Source organism: Anolis carolinensis, chromosome 3 (genome assembly GCF_035594765.1).
Source record: "Anolis carolinensis isolate JA03-04 chromosome 3, rAnoCar3.1.pri, whole genome shotgun sequence".
NCBI classification, from domain to species: Eukaryota; Metazoa; Chordata; class Lepidosauria; order Squamata; family Dactyloidae; genus Anolis; species Anolis carolinensis.
In genome coordinates, this window is record NC_085843.1 from 167,022,544 (window position 1) to 167,041,131 (window position 18,588).

At 38.0% G+C, this 18,588-nt stretch overlaps 1 protein-coding gene across 46 annotated transcripts in view; it reads left to right on the forward strand.

The window, feature by feature from the left end:
• ank3 (ankyrin 3) overlaps window positions 1-18,588 on the forward strand; it is a 586,147-nt gene that overhangs the window by 532,222 nt on the left and 35,337 nt on the right. For 29 of the 46 annotated variants that reach the window (XM_062977313.1, XM_062977317.1, XM_062977311.1 and 26 more), the window contains 8 exons: window positions 3,950-4,161; window positions 5,206-5,413; window positions 7,283-7,379; window positions 9,367-9,595; window positions 10,965-11,090; window positions 11,634-11,756; window positions 12,200-12,226; window positions 15,844-15,925. In XM_062977313.1, the coding sequence (XP_062833383.1) occupies window positions 3,950-4,161; window positions 5,206-5,413; window positions 7,283-7,379; window positions 9,367-9,595; window positions 10,965-11,090; window positions 11,634-11,756; window positions 12,200-12,226; window positions 15,844-15,925 (1,104 nt within the window). The remainder of the gene's footprint in view (window positions 1-3,949; window positions 4,162-5,205; window positions 5,414-7,282; window positions 7,380-9,366; window positions 9,596-10,964; window positions 11,091-11,633; window positions 11,757-12,199; window positions 12,227-15,843; window positions 15,926-18,588) is intronic. The other 17 variants (XM_062977314.1, XM_062977316.1, XM_062977330.1 and 14 more) reach the window with 3 other exon arrangements.

The following is an 18,588-nucleotide window of genomic DNA, read 5'->3' on the forward strand; positions in this document are numbered from 1 at the left end:
GGAAAAACAGTTATTCCTCTCCCTCTAATTAGGACTTTATTTTTCTTGTTTTTTTAATGTAAAAACACAGTCTGGATGACTAAGTCTTTTGTGGGCAAATTTGGTGTGATTTGGTCATTTAGTTTTTCTGTTTAAGTTAATGGAAAAAATGGTCAGAATATTTATATATATAGAGAGAGAGATTGAAGTTGAGTTGCACAGTGGTTCTAGGGTTAGTGGATGTTTTAACCCTGAAACTTCCCAAGGTCAACCTCTGATATTTTTAGGTAGGGCTGGAAAAACGTTTGCCTAAAAGCCTGGAAAGTTTGTGCCCATTAGTGTTAATAAGACTAGGTTGGGTGGACCAGTGGTACCACTTCCTTTGGGCTTCATACATTCTTGGGGAACTCATGTCACCCCATCACTCTGTTTTAGAAACACACATACCACTTCTATTCCAATTATGGAATATCAAAAAAGGCTAACAAAGTGGTGAAATGTCCCTAAGTCTGTGACCTCATAGGCATATGTGGCTCATGGATAGGTAAGTTGCTCACCTATACTATAGATGACTTTTTGTGAGTATGAAATTGCAGTCAAGAGAACTACGAGTGCAAAAATTATAGGCAATAAAATTTACCTAAATGATGAATTTTCATTTAAGAATCAAAATTGGGTTGTAATACAAACACCCCTGCATAGATGACTTGACTAACCCAAGTAGTGAGACAAAAAGCCTTTGTCCTTATTCAAGCGACATGATAAAAAGTTCCGCCTGATTCTTGTTCTGCAGTTTCCCTTTGAAATCTGTCTTTGAAGTTCTTTTTCGCAAGGATGGACATCTTGAGGTCAGATACAGAGCGTTCCGGGAGATCTGCCAACTTGGGGCAATTACACAGACATTTGATGAAGTGGGCTGCAGTCCATAAAAACCCATGCCAAATGTGTAAATCTTTAAGGTGCTGAAATACTCTTTCTAGTTCAAGATTTCCCATACCTTGGCTCAGTAATTAATCAGAATGGAGGCTGCAGTCAAGATAACAGAAAAGGCTATGACTTGGAAGGACAACTACGAAGTATCTAGACAAAGTCCTAAAATGTAAAGATACGTCATTGAGTACTAAAGTTCGTATTGTCCATGGCATTGTATTTTCCATTTCTATGTGTGATTGTAAAAATTAGACAGTGAAGAACATTTTTCTTCAGTCAACTCATTTGAAATGTGTTGCTGGAGGAGGGTTCTATGGATTGCTAAAAAGACAAATAAATGGGCTCTAAGAAAATAAAACCCAGTCTTCCTAGATACCAAAATGACTAAACTGAAATTGTACTTTGCAGTATCATCAGACGACAATAAGGCATGGTAAAGTAGAAGGCAATATGAAAAGCATTATCCAGATGAATAGACTCAATCAAGAAAGCCATGGCCCTAGGTTTCATAAACTAAATAGGGTTGTTGATGATGATGTGATTTGGAGATCTCTCATTCATAGAGTAGCCAATAGCCATACATTGAGGTCGACTTGCCTGCTGTTAAAAAGAAAGATGTTCTTGTGAGTCCTGCTTTTCAGCAGTTGTTGGCATTATGAAATTGCAGTGTTTCCTCAGTACTTCGCAGTTCACTTTTCGCAGATTCGCTGTTTTGCGGTTTTTCAATAAACTCTAAAAGACTATTATAAATCATAAAAAATTACAATGTACAGCCTAAGGAAGGGAGGAAGGAGAAGCCGAAGGGAGAGAAAAGGAGCCCAAGTGGCAACGGGAGGAGAAGGAGGCGATTTATCAACACACGATTGGTTGATAAAGACTTAAAATAGTGTATGACTGCTAAAATAATATATAAATATTAAAATAAATATAGCATCCCTACTTTGCGGATTTTCACTTATTGCGGGTGGTCCTGGAACCTAACCCCAGCAATAAGTGAGGGAACACTGTACTGTCAACTTGTATGGTCAGCTAAAATAATACTGCTGGTAGTATCCAGAGATGGGCTAGATCAGACATTATTTATCTTGCATATTTGTGGAAAGACCTAGAATTTTCCTATAAAAAATGTAATTTATTTCTGAACTAACCTTAAGTGGTGTGATGTGGAAACAGTAATTACTACATCCTTGAATGATATTGGCCTCCTGATAGATGAGCAGCGTCGCTATTTCTATGTCTTTGTTATCTAAACACTAAAATCAAATACCGTGCAGCAATTCGTTTTTTCTCTCTTCTCCATTTTAATATTAAGCAATGTTTCATTTTCAAGAGTTTAGCCCCATCTGCTGGTAAAGTTAGATATCAAATGCAAAACTCTTAATTCTGCAAATCTTGTTTTTATAAAGGGCAAACCTCTGTAAGACAGATAGCCTTGAAAATTCATTGGAAATGTTTTTAATTGAAGGACAGAAGTGAATACAATATAGTATCTTTAGCATTGTGTACAATCAAATCATTATGAACTACTGCAGACATTACCTTATGAATTTTGGGGCATAACTCTCCCATCCCAAAACTATCCCTGCAACAAACTGGTGGGTTTGAGAAATTTATGCGGGTATTGTGGGCTGTACCTAGGGGTCCAAAGGGCCACACTTTGCCCACTCCCAATTTAAGAGCTATATGATCTGCCTTTCATTAATATGCATTGGAACCACTGACTTGAGAGGGTTTTTTAGGTCATGGGTGAGCAACTTGAGGAATTCCCAATTTTTTTGGACAGCAAAAATCAGTTTTTATTGTTGGCTCTGCCAGTTAGAACTGATAGGAACAGCAAAGCTAGAGTACCACACGTTTTCCACACCTATTTTATGTGACCCTTTAACTTTTTCCTATTTATGCAAGGAGACAGCTCTCTGCAGATCAAACTCAAGTCACCATATTAAACTGGGGGGGGGGGGGAGAAAATGAGTGTCAGTTATATTTTTTATGCATTCCAGTCAATGCTCAAAATGCACAGTATAGCTACTTGAGTTACTTCAAATTTTTCTTCAAACTTAATTTGCAAAGGAGGAAAAAAGATGTTATTGAGATGATGTTAATCCTTGCTTGGCTCAGGACATTTTTTCAGTTTTGAAATGGAACATAAAGAACTTGCCGAAATCATTCAGTTATAAGTCAATCTATATTGTTTATTAGGTTACCGATTACAGTAGAGTCTCAGAGCGGAATACAAATAAAGTTATTCTTATTATTATTGACACAATGACATTGTATGGCATAGCAAACAAGATAGATATGCTGGATTTCGTATCACAAAATCACAAGTCGAACACTTCCCAAGTGTTTAGGACTGTGTGATGTATTTTCAGATGATGTGTGCAGATCCCAGTAGGGTGGCCTTTTGCAGTTGGCAGATCGTAATTTTGTCAGTGTCTATTATTTCCAAATGCCGGCTGAGATCTTTTGGGACGGTATCCAATGTGCCGATCACCACCGGGACCACCTGTACTGGTTTCTGCCAGAGTCTTTGAAGTTCAATCTTGAGGTCCTAATAGCAGCTGAGTTATTATTATTATTATTATTATTATTATCATCATCATCATTATTATTAATAATGGCCGAGCAGAAAGTTAGATAAGCAAAAATGTTGGATAATAAGGAGGAATTAAGAAAAAGCCTATTAAACATCAAATTATGTTATGATTTTACAAATTAAGCACCAAAACTTTATGTTTTACAAGTCTGCCACTTGTTTGGGAGTGTGGCTGCACTTGTGTTGTTGTTGGGCGTGTTGGCCTTCTGCACGTTGCTGTCTAGAGAAACAGCTGTGGATCCGGGCAGGAGGCAGATTGCATTGAATAATACAGAACATTGGATAAGCGAAGGTTGGATAAGCGAGACTCGACTATATTTAAAGCTATGTAAGGATAAAAATACTGAAGGACATCCTCCTCGAAAAGTCAACTCATAATCTCCTGCCAGTGATATTTTCTACCTGGTTTTTAAAAAACTTTATGACTGTTTTTATTTTATATAGAGCTTGATAGTGTGGAAGAGCTTGAGAAGAAGCGTATCTGCAGGATTATCACGAAGGACTTCCCACAGTACTTTGCTGTGGTTTCGCGAATAAAGCAAGAGAGCAACCAGATTGGACCAGAGGGTGGCGTCCTCAGCAGCACGACTGTGCCGCACGTCAAAGCTTCTTTTCCAGAAGGAGCACTGACAAAGCGAATACGAGTGGGCCTTCAGGTAATGACATCACTTAGTTTTGAAGATGAGAGGTCACCTTTTTATAAACCAAGTCAAGTGGTAAGTCTACCCTGCTCTGGCCCAATACAAACAAAAGTGTGGAGGGAACTGTTTATATGCATACAACATGGAAATAAAACATGGAAATGTGCACAGTTCAATATTTTTATAGTAATTTTGTTGATTTCTGATTGAATAAGAAGATCAACAGATCAGATGATATTTACATTCATGGATATAATTCATGAATGTGCAGAGTTTGGTTTACTGGGCCCCCCAGTGTTGGTTCTGTGGGCCACCTGATATTCCCGTTGTGTTTTCTTTTTCGAATTCTCTAATGGATTTTACCACTAAATCTTGGATTCACATAGTTATTACAACATGCATAAAAACAGTATGACTTTGCATAGATATACAAAGTCACAATAGTAAACTTAATTGAAAGGAAGGACTTCTAGTCTAAATAGTACCAGAGTTATACTGGAGGAGTTAGAAAATGCCTAGAGATCTCATATTTTGTTGGGCATGTAAAAATGAAAATGTAGATATAGAAGTCATACTATATAACTTTGATTAAATGAAAATTTGTGCTTTTGAAGACCAATTTTTTTTAAGCACCTGTCGAACTGAGTAGACAAATATTACACTGGCCAACACGTATTTTGGTGCCTCAAATGATAGACCTGTTTCTGGGTATATTTGACCTGCTGATCCCAAAAAAGGAACCAGTTTCCCCTAAACTCTAGTTTTTGGGATGCACAACATAAGCCATACCAGTCTTCACTTGCTCACCAATAGAAAATCATGATAACCATATCTAAGTAACTAAAGCTGATACGGTCTATCTAATGCATTGCAATCCATGCCCCAAATAACCCCATGAACAGGCCTAAAAACCAGGAAAAAATGTTTTGTAGAACTGTGTTATCATCCAAGAAACTTCAGAAAGGTCAAGAAGGAACACTTCAGCTTTCCTTAAAACAAAGCAAATGTATGGGATATTAATATGTTAAGTTTAGACTCTCTTTTTTATGTTAATAATAGGCTCAACCAGTTCCAGATGAAGCCGTCAAGAAAATCCTTGGCAACAAGGCAACTTTCAGTCCTATTGTGACTGTGGAACCCAGAAGAAGAAAGTTTCATAAACCAATCACCATGACTATTCCAGTGCCACCCCCATCAGGGGAAGGGATAACCAATGGATACAAAGGCGACACAACACCCAGCCTTCGACTACTGTGTAGTATTACAGGTTAGACCATGGGTGGGATACCACCCCCTTTTCTCTCACTGGAAATCTCTTGGGGGGTTAGATGCTGATAGTAGGTGGCACCTAAGCCAGTAATGGATTGCGCCCCTAGCTTCTCTCTTTCTCTTCAACTTTGCTTCCCAGTGGCACTATATGATTGAACATAGGAGCACCTCATGTCTTCTGCACAAGACCAGGTGTAACACCCACACAGCCCAAAGCTCTTCACATTTAGGCTGAGGGAATCTTTTTCTTAATATCCCACACCTTTGCCACCATTAAACATGCGACCTCAATTCCCACTAAGACAGGGGGCAATCCTTATTTCGGGATCCCAGCCACTGCCAGCTATAAACACTTGAGCGTGTGCGTGCGTGTGAATGAAGTGATGTGACACTGAGGGGAAGAATGTGAGACAAATCTTCGCTGTCTCTATGTAGAGCAATTCACCACTCAATGACACTGTCTTTATTTAAAAAAAACAAAGAAATGTTTATTTATAGTTTTTTTAGCACAATAAGCGTAACTTGTTACAATGGTTTCTTTCTTCAGTTCCACTTATATAAAATAGTTAATATCTTTCATTCTTTAACATCAACAATTTGACTGAAACGATCTTAACAGACTAGAGAGATGGGCCGAAACTAACAAAATGAAGTTCAACAGGGACAAATGCAAGATACTTCACTTCGGCTTCTTGCTTCTGGAGTGAGAGAATTGGCCGTCTGCAAGGACGTTGCCCAGGGGACTGCCGGATGTTTTGATGTTTTTTCCATCCTTGTGGGAGGCTTCTCTCATGTCTCCGCATGGAGCTGGAGCTGATAGAGGGAGCTCATCCGCACTCTCCCCGGGTGGGATTCGAACCTGGCAGTTTTCAGGTCAGCAACCCAACCTTCAAGTCACGAGGCTTTTATCCCCTGGGCCATCGGAGGCTGGAAACTGAACTGAACACACAGAAATCTTTCTTCTATCTCCCCTCGCTAGAACCTACACACAATTGAACTACAGACGTCTTCTTCCTAGCTCACCGGCCAGAGAACTCCAATAACTGAACACTTTTTAAAACATTCCCTCCTTTTTTCTTCCAGCTAGCTCCGCCCCCTTCTTACTGGCCTCACCAAACTGTTATATTTCTACAGAAGCAGTTACGTTACCATGGCGACTCGCAGCCAATCAGAAGTAGCCGACTCCTGTCCACCTTCACCATTTAAACCACAATAAATAACATAGATAAAAATCCCCATTAAAATAAAGTTTTACGTTACACCAGGCATGCTCTTTCTATTCAAACCTTAAGCATTTAGTGCCTTTGACATTAGGCCAAGGGGACTGTCTGACCTTGAATTAAGAATTAACAAATTGCATCCATATTTACTCACCAGATATCTCTAAATCACTGCCACAGCAACATGATCCACTAAAAGGTAAAGGTTTTCCCCTTGACATTAAGTCTAGTTGTGTCCAACTCTGGGGGTTGGTGCTCATCTCCATTTCTAAGCCAAAGAGCTGGCGTTGTCCGTAGACACCTCCAAGGTCATGTGGCCGACATGACTGCATGGAACGCCATTACCTTCCCGCCGGAGCAGTACCTATTGATCTACTCACATTTGCATGTTTTCGAACTGCTAGGTTGGCAGGAGCTGGGGTTAACAGCGGGTGCTCATTCTGCTCCCGGGATTTGAACCTGGGACCTTTTGGTCCGCAAGTTCAGCAGCTCAGTGCTTTAACACACTTCGCCACCGGGGCTCCCAATGATCCACTAAGCTCTATACAAAATAAAGTCTAGAGATAGCAAAAGATCCCTTCAGCAAATTTCAAACCAGGGCAAAGTTATTTGAAACATATCTGACTTGTACATCTTTCACTTCCTAGGAGGTACTTCACCAGCTCAGTGGGAAGACATTACAGGAACCACGCTGCTGACCTTTGTGAATGATTGTGTCTCTTTCACAACCAACGTTTCAGCCAGGTATAATAAAAGCAAAGTAAAGCAAATGTTCTTTCATGACGCTTTGCACATATATGACAACACTTCAAGTGATTTCAGTGACATGCATGAATATATCTTGTTCAACATTAGGGCCATTTGAATATGAAGAAAAGTATGATAGTTTATATAGATTCAGAAGTAGATGTGCTTTAAAAAAATCTGCATCTGAAGTCTCCTCAGATGCTAATAATCCACATTACTTGGTGTTGTTTGAAGAGTAGGACTATGATGCAGTTGTAGTCCACCACACTTCTTGATTTCCAGACTTTGTACAAACCGTTGTCAAAGGCTTTCATGTCTGGAATCACAGGGTTGTTGTGTGTTTTCCGGCCATGTATGGCCATGTTCCAGAAGTATTCTCTCCTGATGATATACCTCACAACCTCTGAGGATGCCTGCCACAGATGTGGGTGAAACATCAGGAGAGAATACTTCTGGAACATGGCCATAGAGCCCAGAAAACACGCAACAACCTTTGTACAAACCACTGGCTATGATCAATTGCGACATCTTTTTACTTAATTGCGTCAAACTAGTTCCCTGTTTTTCTATTTGTAGTAAGAAGAAATTTTTCTGTAATTCCTATAGTTCAGGTTACTCCATGAGCTTTTACCATTGGCTATTCCGGCTATAGCTGATGAGAGCTGTAGACCAGTAATAGCTGGAGGGTCAAGTTGTCCACTTCTGAGGATACCAATGTACACAAGTTTTCTTACATATTAACATGATCCCATAAAGATGCCTTTCTGTGTAGTATACAGTGTGGTGTAGTGGTCTGAGTGTTGGACTAGGACATTGGAAGATCAGGGTTCAAAACCTCACTCAGATATGGAAACCTGCTTGATGACTTTGAGCAAGTTTCACTCTCTCAGCCTCAGAGGAAGGCAAGGGGAACCCCCCTCTAAAAAATCTCTTCCAAGAAAAAGCCTGTGATAGGATGACTTGAAAGCACGCAGTAAATACAAGGACCGGATACTAAATGAAAAGAAAGGTCATCAGTCTGCATCTGATTTATATGTACTAATTTAGGAATTGATTTAGAAATTCTCAAAATTAAATTAGAACAAGCTATGAGTCACAGAGCAGTCATGATTCAACACAAATGGAAGCAATCCATTTATTGATGATGTATGTTCTGCTAGCCAGAGATTATGAATAATCAATGTGTTTTTTCATAATGATAGAGCACTGTATCAGTAAATTCTTTGCATATACATTCTTTGGATACAGAAGGCAGCCCCTGACCACGCACTTAAAAAGGACCATGTCATCAAGTGAAGGAAAGGGCACTTTCTTAAAACCCGGAGAGCTGTTGTTGACAGTCACTAGAAATAATATTGCACTGGATGGACCAGTAGCCTGACAATTTCATATGACTTGGAGCAGTCTGATCAATTACTGTGTGATAAGGCATGTCCATCAATCAGAATGTATACCTTTTATACTTTATTTAGATTACACAATAGAATCTGGCAGGCATGCTCAAAGTCAGCTACCAAACAGAAAGTTAGATAAAGCTTAAACATTCTTAAGAATTCATGCCAGACAGTGTCAAAATAAATTGCTGTGTTCACCCTACTTTGGACGTCATTTCTAACTTTAAAGGAGCTAAAATTTTCAAAAATGCCATCATGATCATACTAAAACCAGGGCACATTTTCTAAACACTGAGAAGTCAATGTTTCTTTTTGTTATAGATAATTGGTTTGACCTTCAACATATTTGTAAAACTGTTTTTCCTGATCACTCCAACATTACTGGGGACGGAATTTGAAAATGGATTTTAAATCCAAGGATCATACACTGATAACACTAGTAGATATTTTCAGGGGATGTAAGATAAAACAGGAATACGCACCCATTTGTTATGAAAACCAAACGTCTATTCAGCCTTTAACTTACCACTGCATGAATTTGATTTCTTTCACCTAATAACAAGCACTTCTGCATTTTTCTATTTATCCAGGTTTTGGCTAGCAGATTGCCATCAGATTGGCGAAACTGTTGGGCTGGCCACACAGCTTTATAGGGAATTAATATGTGTTCCTTACATGGCCAAGTTTGTAATTTTTGCCAAAATGAACGATGCTGTGGAATCCAATTTGCGTTGCTTCTGCATGACGGATGATAAAGTTGACAAAACTTTGGAGCAGCAGGAGAATTTTGAAGAAGTTGCAAGAAGCAAAGATATTGAGGTATGTCGTAATTGGACAGTCATGGCACTTCATTACAACCTTTTTTACAGTCTTTGGATGTTTTTTTAAAAAATTATGAAATAGGAACAAGAACACAAAATTTCATACACATTTGAGTTAACCAAGTTATAGATTGTATTCTAGTGAATCGTGTTCATTTTTCTTAAGTCGTTGCTGTTCTCAATCAGAATTTTGTTGTTAATTCATTCATTTCACTTGTTTTAAGCACTTTGGTCAGCTAGGGGATTATATAGCTTTATTCCAAAATGCTAATATAGTCAGCTTTTCGTATCTATGGAATTCGTATCAATGGATTCAACAATCCATGACTTGAAAACATTTAAAAATTAAACCTTGATTTTAGTATTTTATAGAAGGGACACCATTTTACTATGCCATTGTCTAAAATGAGATTTAAACATCTGTGGGGTTGGCGGTTAATCCTGGAACCAAATCAAATCCATTGTACATTAGGCTTGTGCGTTTGTATGGAATTACTTACTGTTTCTGTTTGTTACATTTGTATGGCCACAGGCATGTAGCCGGGGGGGGGGGGGGAGGGGGGGGGAGGGGGGGGCTTGAGGGGCTTTAGCCCCCCCCCCCAAATTCTCAGGGTGGTCCGCGAGAAAGCCTTACATTTATTATCTAAAGTGTTATGTTTATTCATATTATGATCTGATCACCATGCTCAATATATCCCATATGCATGGGGGTATTGTGACAACAATACAAAAGGTTTGCTATGGTAGACTCTTTCCCGCTCACACTCAGCCCCCCCACCAAACCAAAATCCCAGCTCCTCCCAAAACAAAATCCTGGCTACTGGCTTGTATGGCCCTATTACCGTTTCCATCCGTTGCTTACAGAAGCAGGCACCTATATGGATGGTCTTTTCCGTCCAAGGTACGAGAAAAACAAAAAAAAAATTCAGGCCTTACGTGGCAAGGTGGCAGGCCCTGTGAGCCGGATGTACTGTTGAGTGCCAAGCTCTTGATGCTCGTAGGTCCGGTAGGCAGGGCCTACAAGCATCAAGCGCCTGGTGCTTGGCTGAAGGCCCTGTGAGCCAGGACCTACAGCCAAGGACCGAAAATCACCCGACACACAGCTACCATTCCCCCCTGCCTTTCGTTTCACTGTTTCTTTTGTTCCCATGGAGTTGTACCATTCTGTGCAATCTGAATGGACGAAACGGTACAAAACCATGAAAGAAACAGATGAAACAGGATTCGGGCCCTACTCTATTGTACATATAGTTTTAAAAGAGTTTTCATCTTTTAATTCTTTTTTATATCTAGCTAATTGTATTCCCTGTGGTTGCAATACTGTGAACGCTGGTATTGCTCTAACCAATGCCTTTTTGACTCAACAGGTTTTGGAAGGAAAGCCTATCTATGTGGACTGCTATGGGAATCTGGCCCCTTTGACAAAAGGAGGACAGCAGCTAGTATTTAATTTTTATGCTTTCAAAGAAAACAGACTGCCATTTTCTATCAAGGTAAAATGTAACCATTGGAATAGTCACAGGTTTACAATCACTAATAATGTGGTTTTAACTTTTTTGTGTGCTACTTGCCAGTACATTTCAGCCTTTCTATTAGTAATAGTAGTTGAATGCCCCTGAAATCCTCTTGGGCAGCTAGTTTGGAGGCAGAAAAGGGGTCCATTGGTCTGGAATGAACTTCCAAAAGATGGACATCAACCCATTTTCTTGCTGATCTTGAGAAAACCTTGTTTTACCAGCTTCTTTTAAAACAAACTTCCAAAGACCAACCTGCTGGGCTTTTGAGTTTAACCAGTAGTATTGCTTGTTTGTGTGATTTTGTCAGGATTTTAATCCTCTTCATATATATGTCTACTCAGAAGTTTGGAGATGCAGGTTAGCAGTGCCATAAACTAGTTGGTTAACTGAGATTCTACTGCATGTGACAATCGATCGGTTTTTGTTTTGAAATCAGAGGCAGCAGCTTGATTCAATGAATAGGATCTGAAATAGCTAAACATTTCAAAACTAATATACAGACATTTTATTAATTTATAGATTAGAGACACCAGCCAGGAACCTTGTGGTCGTTTATCATTTCTGAAAGAACCAAAGACTACAAAGGGTCTGCCACAGACAGCTGTTTGTAACTTGAACATCACTCTGCCAGCACATAAAAAGGTATACTTGCTTAAACACATTCAGTATCTTTCGATTAACTGTTGTTGTTTTTTTGCCGATTATCATGAAGCATTAGCAATGGGAATGAATGCCTTGCAACGAGATTAAGCCTGCTTTATGTGTTACTGTTTTCATGTATGCTGAGAGTGTTTTGAATTTTCTTGTACTATGGTGTTTACTTCATTTTTTATGGTTGGGTCGTCTGTTCATAGTTCATGCTTCTGCTTAGAGCTCATAGACTTATGCTTATAACAATGTCATGTGTTTATTTGCAGTCAATGTACAGTTTTGTTTGTAAATTTACTTTTTGTTGACATTTCGGATTTGCTTTGACTTTTACAAATTACCTTGCATTTTTGTGCTCCCTTACATATCCTGATACTCTTTTCCCTGCTGTCCATTATAACATTCCTTGTCTCTGCAATGCCTCTTGGGACCAAAAGGAAACAGAGTCAGATCAAGATGACGAGGTAATATAAACTGTCTTTTATTTCATTTTTATTTGAATCAGAATTTGTGTTCATTAAAAAAATATAAAGGAGCACATAAATACAATTAGTCAACTTCCGAGTTGTTGATTTGCCTTGGCTTTAATATCCTTTAAAAATGGAGACATGAGATAAAATTTAAGGTTGTGCTTAGAAAACCAAGTGTATAGTGCTCACTTTTCTATGCATGCACTTGTAAAGCAGCACACTTGAGAGAGAGGTCCATTTGTTCTTTCCTCCCTTGAAATCTCCATTATAAGGCATGCAGTTGCGTGCCTGGCCAATTCTAAAAAGGGAAACCCTTGTATTTTTTTTTAAAGTCTAAGAATTGAGTCTACTACTGATCTTAGCATAAGTAGTTTGAACACCTAGAGAGGAACGCACCACTGGCTAGTATAGGAGTGAGCGAATCCATTCTGTTTTCGTTTTGTTTTCATTTCAAATTTTGGTTGCTCCCCATTCTGTTTTTGGAAGATTCCAGGAGATTTGGAGGGGGGACAGAACGAAAACAGAATTATGTGTTGTTTTGCACGCCCCTACTGGCTATACAAGTGATCTACCCTAGACACTCAATATAAGTTTTCAAATTTTATTCAAAAAATATCAACCAAAAATATCTGGATTGACTTATTTATGGGTCAATGTGAGCCCTGTACTTTAATGCTTCTCAAAAAAGAAACTGTGTGGACGGCACTCTAGTCCATCTTGGGAGAACCTAAAGAAGCACCGATCCTTTCCACTTTCTCTGTCATTGTATCACTTCTGACTATTTTGAATATTTTGCTAACTCTGAGCTGGCACTGGTTCTCTCTGTGTAATGACCCTCAACTTACCATTGGTGATATCAATATCCATAACTTTGGCCACAAAACCAACCCTCAGCTTACACATAAGTGTATAGAGTAACCATTTTATTTCATTGAGCTAATTAAACCAGACAACAATGCCTAATAAATTTGGGTTACTACGTATTGCAAATTACCATTTAGGATCTAACGGTGTGCCCTTCAACATGCAGAAGTTGTTTTCTGCTTTTAAAAGGACTGTTTCACACACCTAAAGTAGAATACAAATCTTTCTTTAAACCCTCTTTAATAGAAGGCACCATGAAAAAACCATATTCTCTTGAAATGGTATTACATTGGTTCAGTAAGGTACCAATCATCTAATGCCTAACTTCTCTAAATATATATATAAAACAAATTATGATTAGAATTAGTCTTTAATTCTGATTTTTATTGATTTCCAAGATAATATGTTTCATAAAAATACATTCTGTGATTTACTAAGCAATTTTATGGGGGGAAAACTGACGGGTTATCAGTTAGCAATTGTATTGCAGTTTCTAATTCACCTCCCTGCATTTGTGCACATTTAAAAGAAAAAGAATACATTTTATTGTGTTTTTTTGTCCTTTATGTATTATTTTAAAGTAGGTGTACATTGTGGTTTATGTATTAATTTGGGGAAATTATTTATTGCCCTAAGTTATAGCTATATTGTTGTTATGTGTACCTGTAGCATTTTGTGTGGGTGCTTGTGTAGCCAGAAATGATTACAGTAGTGGTCCTTTACAATGAGAAAGCCAGGATATAAATGCAATATAGTAGAGATGGGCAAAATCATAATACATAGTTCAAATAAGGCATAGCATAAAGAAATGAATGAATGATATAATTCCCGATCAAGTCCTCCATGCTCACCAAACTACTGGGTCCATTTTTTATTGTCTTACACTTTACCAGTATTAATGTTAAAGATGCATGCTGGTAAAGCACAAGATATGGATAATAGTGAACCATACTGAAATGAAGGACCTCTGGTTCAAGTGTCATGCTGGAGAACATAGAAAATGCATAGAGAGGACATGGATAAATAAAACTGGAGTTACAAGTCCTGCAGATTTGGGGGTCATGTTGTATACATATCTGCTTCATAATCTAAATAGCACTTTCCCTGCATAATTTTCCCTGGGATTATAGTATTGACTATAGTATTATCAGGGGAAACCTTTACCTTTACCTTATAGTATTGACAGATTTCGAGCTCACGCTTCCTTTCATAAATACTTCATTCAAACTCTCTTCACCTCCCTCACTACATATAGAATAATAGGGAGATCTGTTTTTACATCAAACACAGAATCTCTCTGCTGTTACAAAATCAAATAGCATTTTTATTGTTGGTCAGGATAGATACGACTTTAGTTCCCCAAAATAAGACCAAGTCTTATTTTCAGGGGATGTATTTTTTAGGTACAACCATCTACATTTGTTCATGTACTCATATACTAAAATCTCTTCTCCAAAGGCACCCACTTGGTTATTTACAAATACTTAAATTATAATTTATATTTTAATCTACTTTCAGTACTAGTGTCAATATTATTTACTTATTTATATTAAATAATATATTTATATTATTGTATAATTCAGTTAGTCTATTATGTATTGCAATGGACATACTCAATGTGTCTGTCTGGCTGGAGCTTTTGGGGAGTAGGGCTTATATTATGAGCATCCTGAAAATCACGCTACGGCTTATGTTCCCACTTCAGCCTTATTTTCGGGAAAATAAGGTCGGTCCAAGACAGAACTTGCTCATTACATCTCCCAGAACTCTCTTCAAAAACTTTCAAAAATGCTTTCAAAACATCCAGAACCAACCTATCTCATATTGATCCCTACAACACATCAAAATACCTGCTCATATGGCCATTTCCTCTAAAAGAAATGTATTTGGGAAGGAAACTGATGTTTTATATTAAAGCATTCATTTTAAATCATAAACCATAAATGCATGGGAGTAAGCATAGCCTCATATATGGCACCGGGTTTTTGAGAAGAGAGTGAACTAGTGAAGGAAAGTAGGATAACTTTTAAAACTGAAAATAAAGATAGATTAGGCTGTAATGTAAAACCTGTTTGCAGAAAATTGGAATTGCTACAGCATATGGAGACATAAGCTCCTTCTACACTGCCATATAAAATCCAGATTATCTGATTTGAACTGAATTATATGGCAGTGTAGAAGGGGTAATAGAAACATACCTTTGTGACTTGGCTTGGGCATGGGAAAAGTAAGTTTAAATCCACTTTCAGTCAATAAGAACATTGCTTAGGTTTAGGACTCTCATTGTGCCTCACACTGGTCAACCCAAGCATAATAGTGGGGAAAAAAACAAGGAAATCCTTTATCCCAGTGGTTCTCAACCTGGGGTCCCCAGATGTTTTTGGCCTTCAACTCCCAGAAATCCTAACTGTATTAAACTGGCTGAGATTTCTGGGAGTTGTAGGACAAAAATATCTGGGGATCCCGCATTGAGAACCACTGCTTTATCCCCTTCAGTTCTGCATTGGAATTGATAGCACATATGTACAGATAGCTCTTTAAAAGGTCTAAGAGCAGTTAAGACAGTTTTCCTTCCTCATTTTGGACAGGCATTTGCGTATCCTGACATATTTGCAGAAATGAGATATCAAGAATTGAATAAAAAAGAAAAAAGGAATATGCTAAAGATGATAACGGTCTTCTAAAAGATATGCTAAAGATGATAACTGTCTTCTAAAGAAACCAAATGGACATTTGTTTTTTTGCAGACGGAAAAAACGGACCGGCGCCAGAACTTTGTGTCCCTTGCTTTACGTAAGCGCTACAGCTATCTGACTGAGCCTGGAATGAGTGAGTTTCTTAACAAATGTACTAATTTTGCAAACTGATCTCTCACAAAAAGAGACATTTTTTCTATAAATGTTGGTTTTGGTATTGTTCGGAAAGGCTTGATCTAATAAAAAGTAGTCAATCAGATTATCCAAGAGCACAGACAACTCAGGACATTCAGGCTAATTAGCCCCATGTCTGCTCTTGAAGGGTCTGTGGACCCTAAAAAAAATCAATAATATAGGATCTACGTTTACATAGCAAAAGAAGATGGGTTTTCCTCCTACATTTTATGGAGGCAAGGTGGTTAAAACTCAACATGTCACAAAGGAATACCGTATTTCATTGCATAATGGTTGCAAGGGGGTGGGCTGTGATTATTAACACGATATTTTCCAGTTTCTGTAAATATGTTTTTTACAAATAAAATGCCTTACCTCTGGAAGAGAAGGAGGAAGGACTGTGGAAGAGATCCGGCAGCTAAATGAGCTGTTAGAAATGAAAATATATCTCAAGATCTATCTCTTCCCCAGACCTTCCCATTCTGCTGGAAGGTTTCCAGCAGACCTTCCCAGTGAATTTTAATCCCATATCTTGTGTTCACTATATTTTAATGTTTGTTCAATGTATTTCATATATGGGTTTAATAGAAATATATTTTAATGTGTGTATTTTATATAATGTTTATGATTGTATATTTTTAGCTATGTTGTAACCCGCCTTGAGCCACAAGGAGAGGCGGGTAAGAAATAAAGTTGTTGTTGTTGTTGTTATTATTATTATTATTATTATTATTATTATTATTATTATTATTATTACCATCCTGTCTCAAACAAACAGGTCTATTCTTGTTTGTTTGTTTTTTTTAAACTGCAGAGCTATTTGTGGCTGATTTTGCCTTCTTTCTTTCTCCGAAGGCAAGGCAGTTTAAAAACTATAAAATGGAGGTTCCTTCCTCTGAGGCAAGACAGTTTAAAAAACCTGAAATGGAGGTTTCTGAAACTGGGATCTTCCCTCCTTCTTCCTTTCTCTAAAGCAGTCCAAAGAAGGAAGGAATGGAAAATCCGCTTCAAATGGGGTGCAACTATTCTGCGAGCAAAACAAAAATACCATGTTGTTCACCCCCCAAAATACTGGTGTGACTGTTATGCAATGAAATACGGGTAATATACTCACAGATCAAAGAATGACATGTATGGACAGAACAGAACTGCACATGTAACTAATGCTCTCATTCCATTGGAGTTCATATTGCCAAATGATTGGCAACTTTCACTTCAATAGCTCCCATTGACACACTGACAAAATTCTTTTCACACTTAATGTATTCAATTTACTTTATGTTCTTTGTCCACAAGGCTAGTTTTTCCACTTTATTGGAGGATGTTCTAATACAGCGAAGCTGGCTTCTAGATCAAGAAGAGTCATCTACCTGCTATTTCACAGTTGGGTTGGCCATCAGTGATAATGTATGAATTTGTCATTGTTGTATCAAAAGATATTGGGGATGGCATACCCATTGCCATCTAGAGCTGACTGTTCTAGTCAGTGGCTTGAATTTTTTGCTATTTTATATCTTATCTATCTACTAAAATATTCCCTAGGCAGATTACAAAATTGTTATCATTAAAAACAGGGGAATTGCTGATATGCTGTCTGAATAAATTGATTGAAAACACTTTGAAACCAACAGTGGTGATACCAAGAACTTCAGACAGTAAAACCATTTTATATAGGCAAATAAGAAGAACTTAACTTTATACAGGTTGAATATTCCTTATTTGGAATTTCAAAATATTCCCAAATCCATTTAATAACAATGTTGATAATGAAATTTCATGTATAAAATTATTAAAATATTATCTATACCCCTGCTTCCTAAACTGTGGCTCCAAACCCCAAATGGGGTTCCATTAGCTTAATGTTGGGTCCTGAAATTTTTTTCTGAACTTCACCTAATGGCTGTTTTAGACATTTACATGTATCGCTGTGCAATGTACAGTAGATTCTGCTGAAGATGCCTCTGCTGTACTTCATAAGAAATAAAATCAGCCTGCTTCGCAAGCCTTGCTTTGTTGTAAGTTAATGTTTTATTTTTATACTTATTTTATACCAGGAGGCATGTAAAAAATTTCTCAAGCCAAATGGGTTCCTGAGAGGAAAAGTTTACAAAGCCTGATCTATACAATTACCTTGTAGCTATGTGTATAAGAAACATCAATGAGTTTTGTGTTTAAAATTGGGTTCCACTTCTCAAGATATCCCATTATGTACCATTTCAGTTAATGGATATTCAACCTGTATCTAAAATAGGGCCAATCCTATCATTGGACTCATTGATACCATTGGTAGTGTGCTCATGGTGGCAAATTGCTAACTTTTTCTACTTCCATGTGGCAAACCCTTTCTCAATTAAATCATAGAGCAACACAGCTCTCCAAGTACTTTTCTTGACTGTGGCAATACTGCCTTTCCCCATCCCACCCTGTTCTCGCACCCAAGAGTCAACCTCCTCCCATTCAGAAAAGAGCGAGATGGTGACAGCTGCGAGAGCTTCAGGCTGTGACACCAAGAACAGAAGCAATGATCATTGATGTGCTCATGGAAGTAGTCATAGTAGTAGTCTATGAGTCAGAGCTTTTATGAATGCTTGGCTCTGGATCTTCAGAAATCAGTTTTCCTGG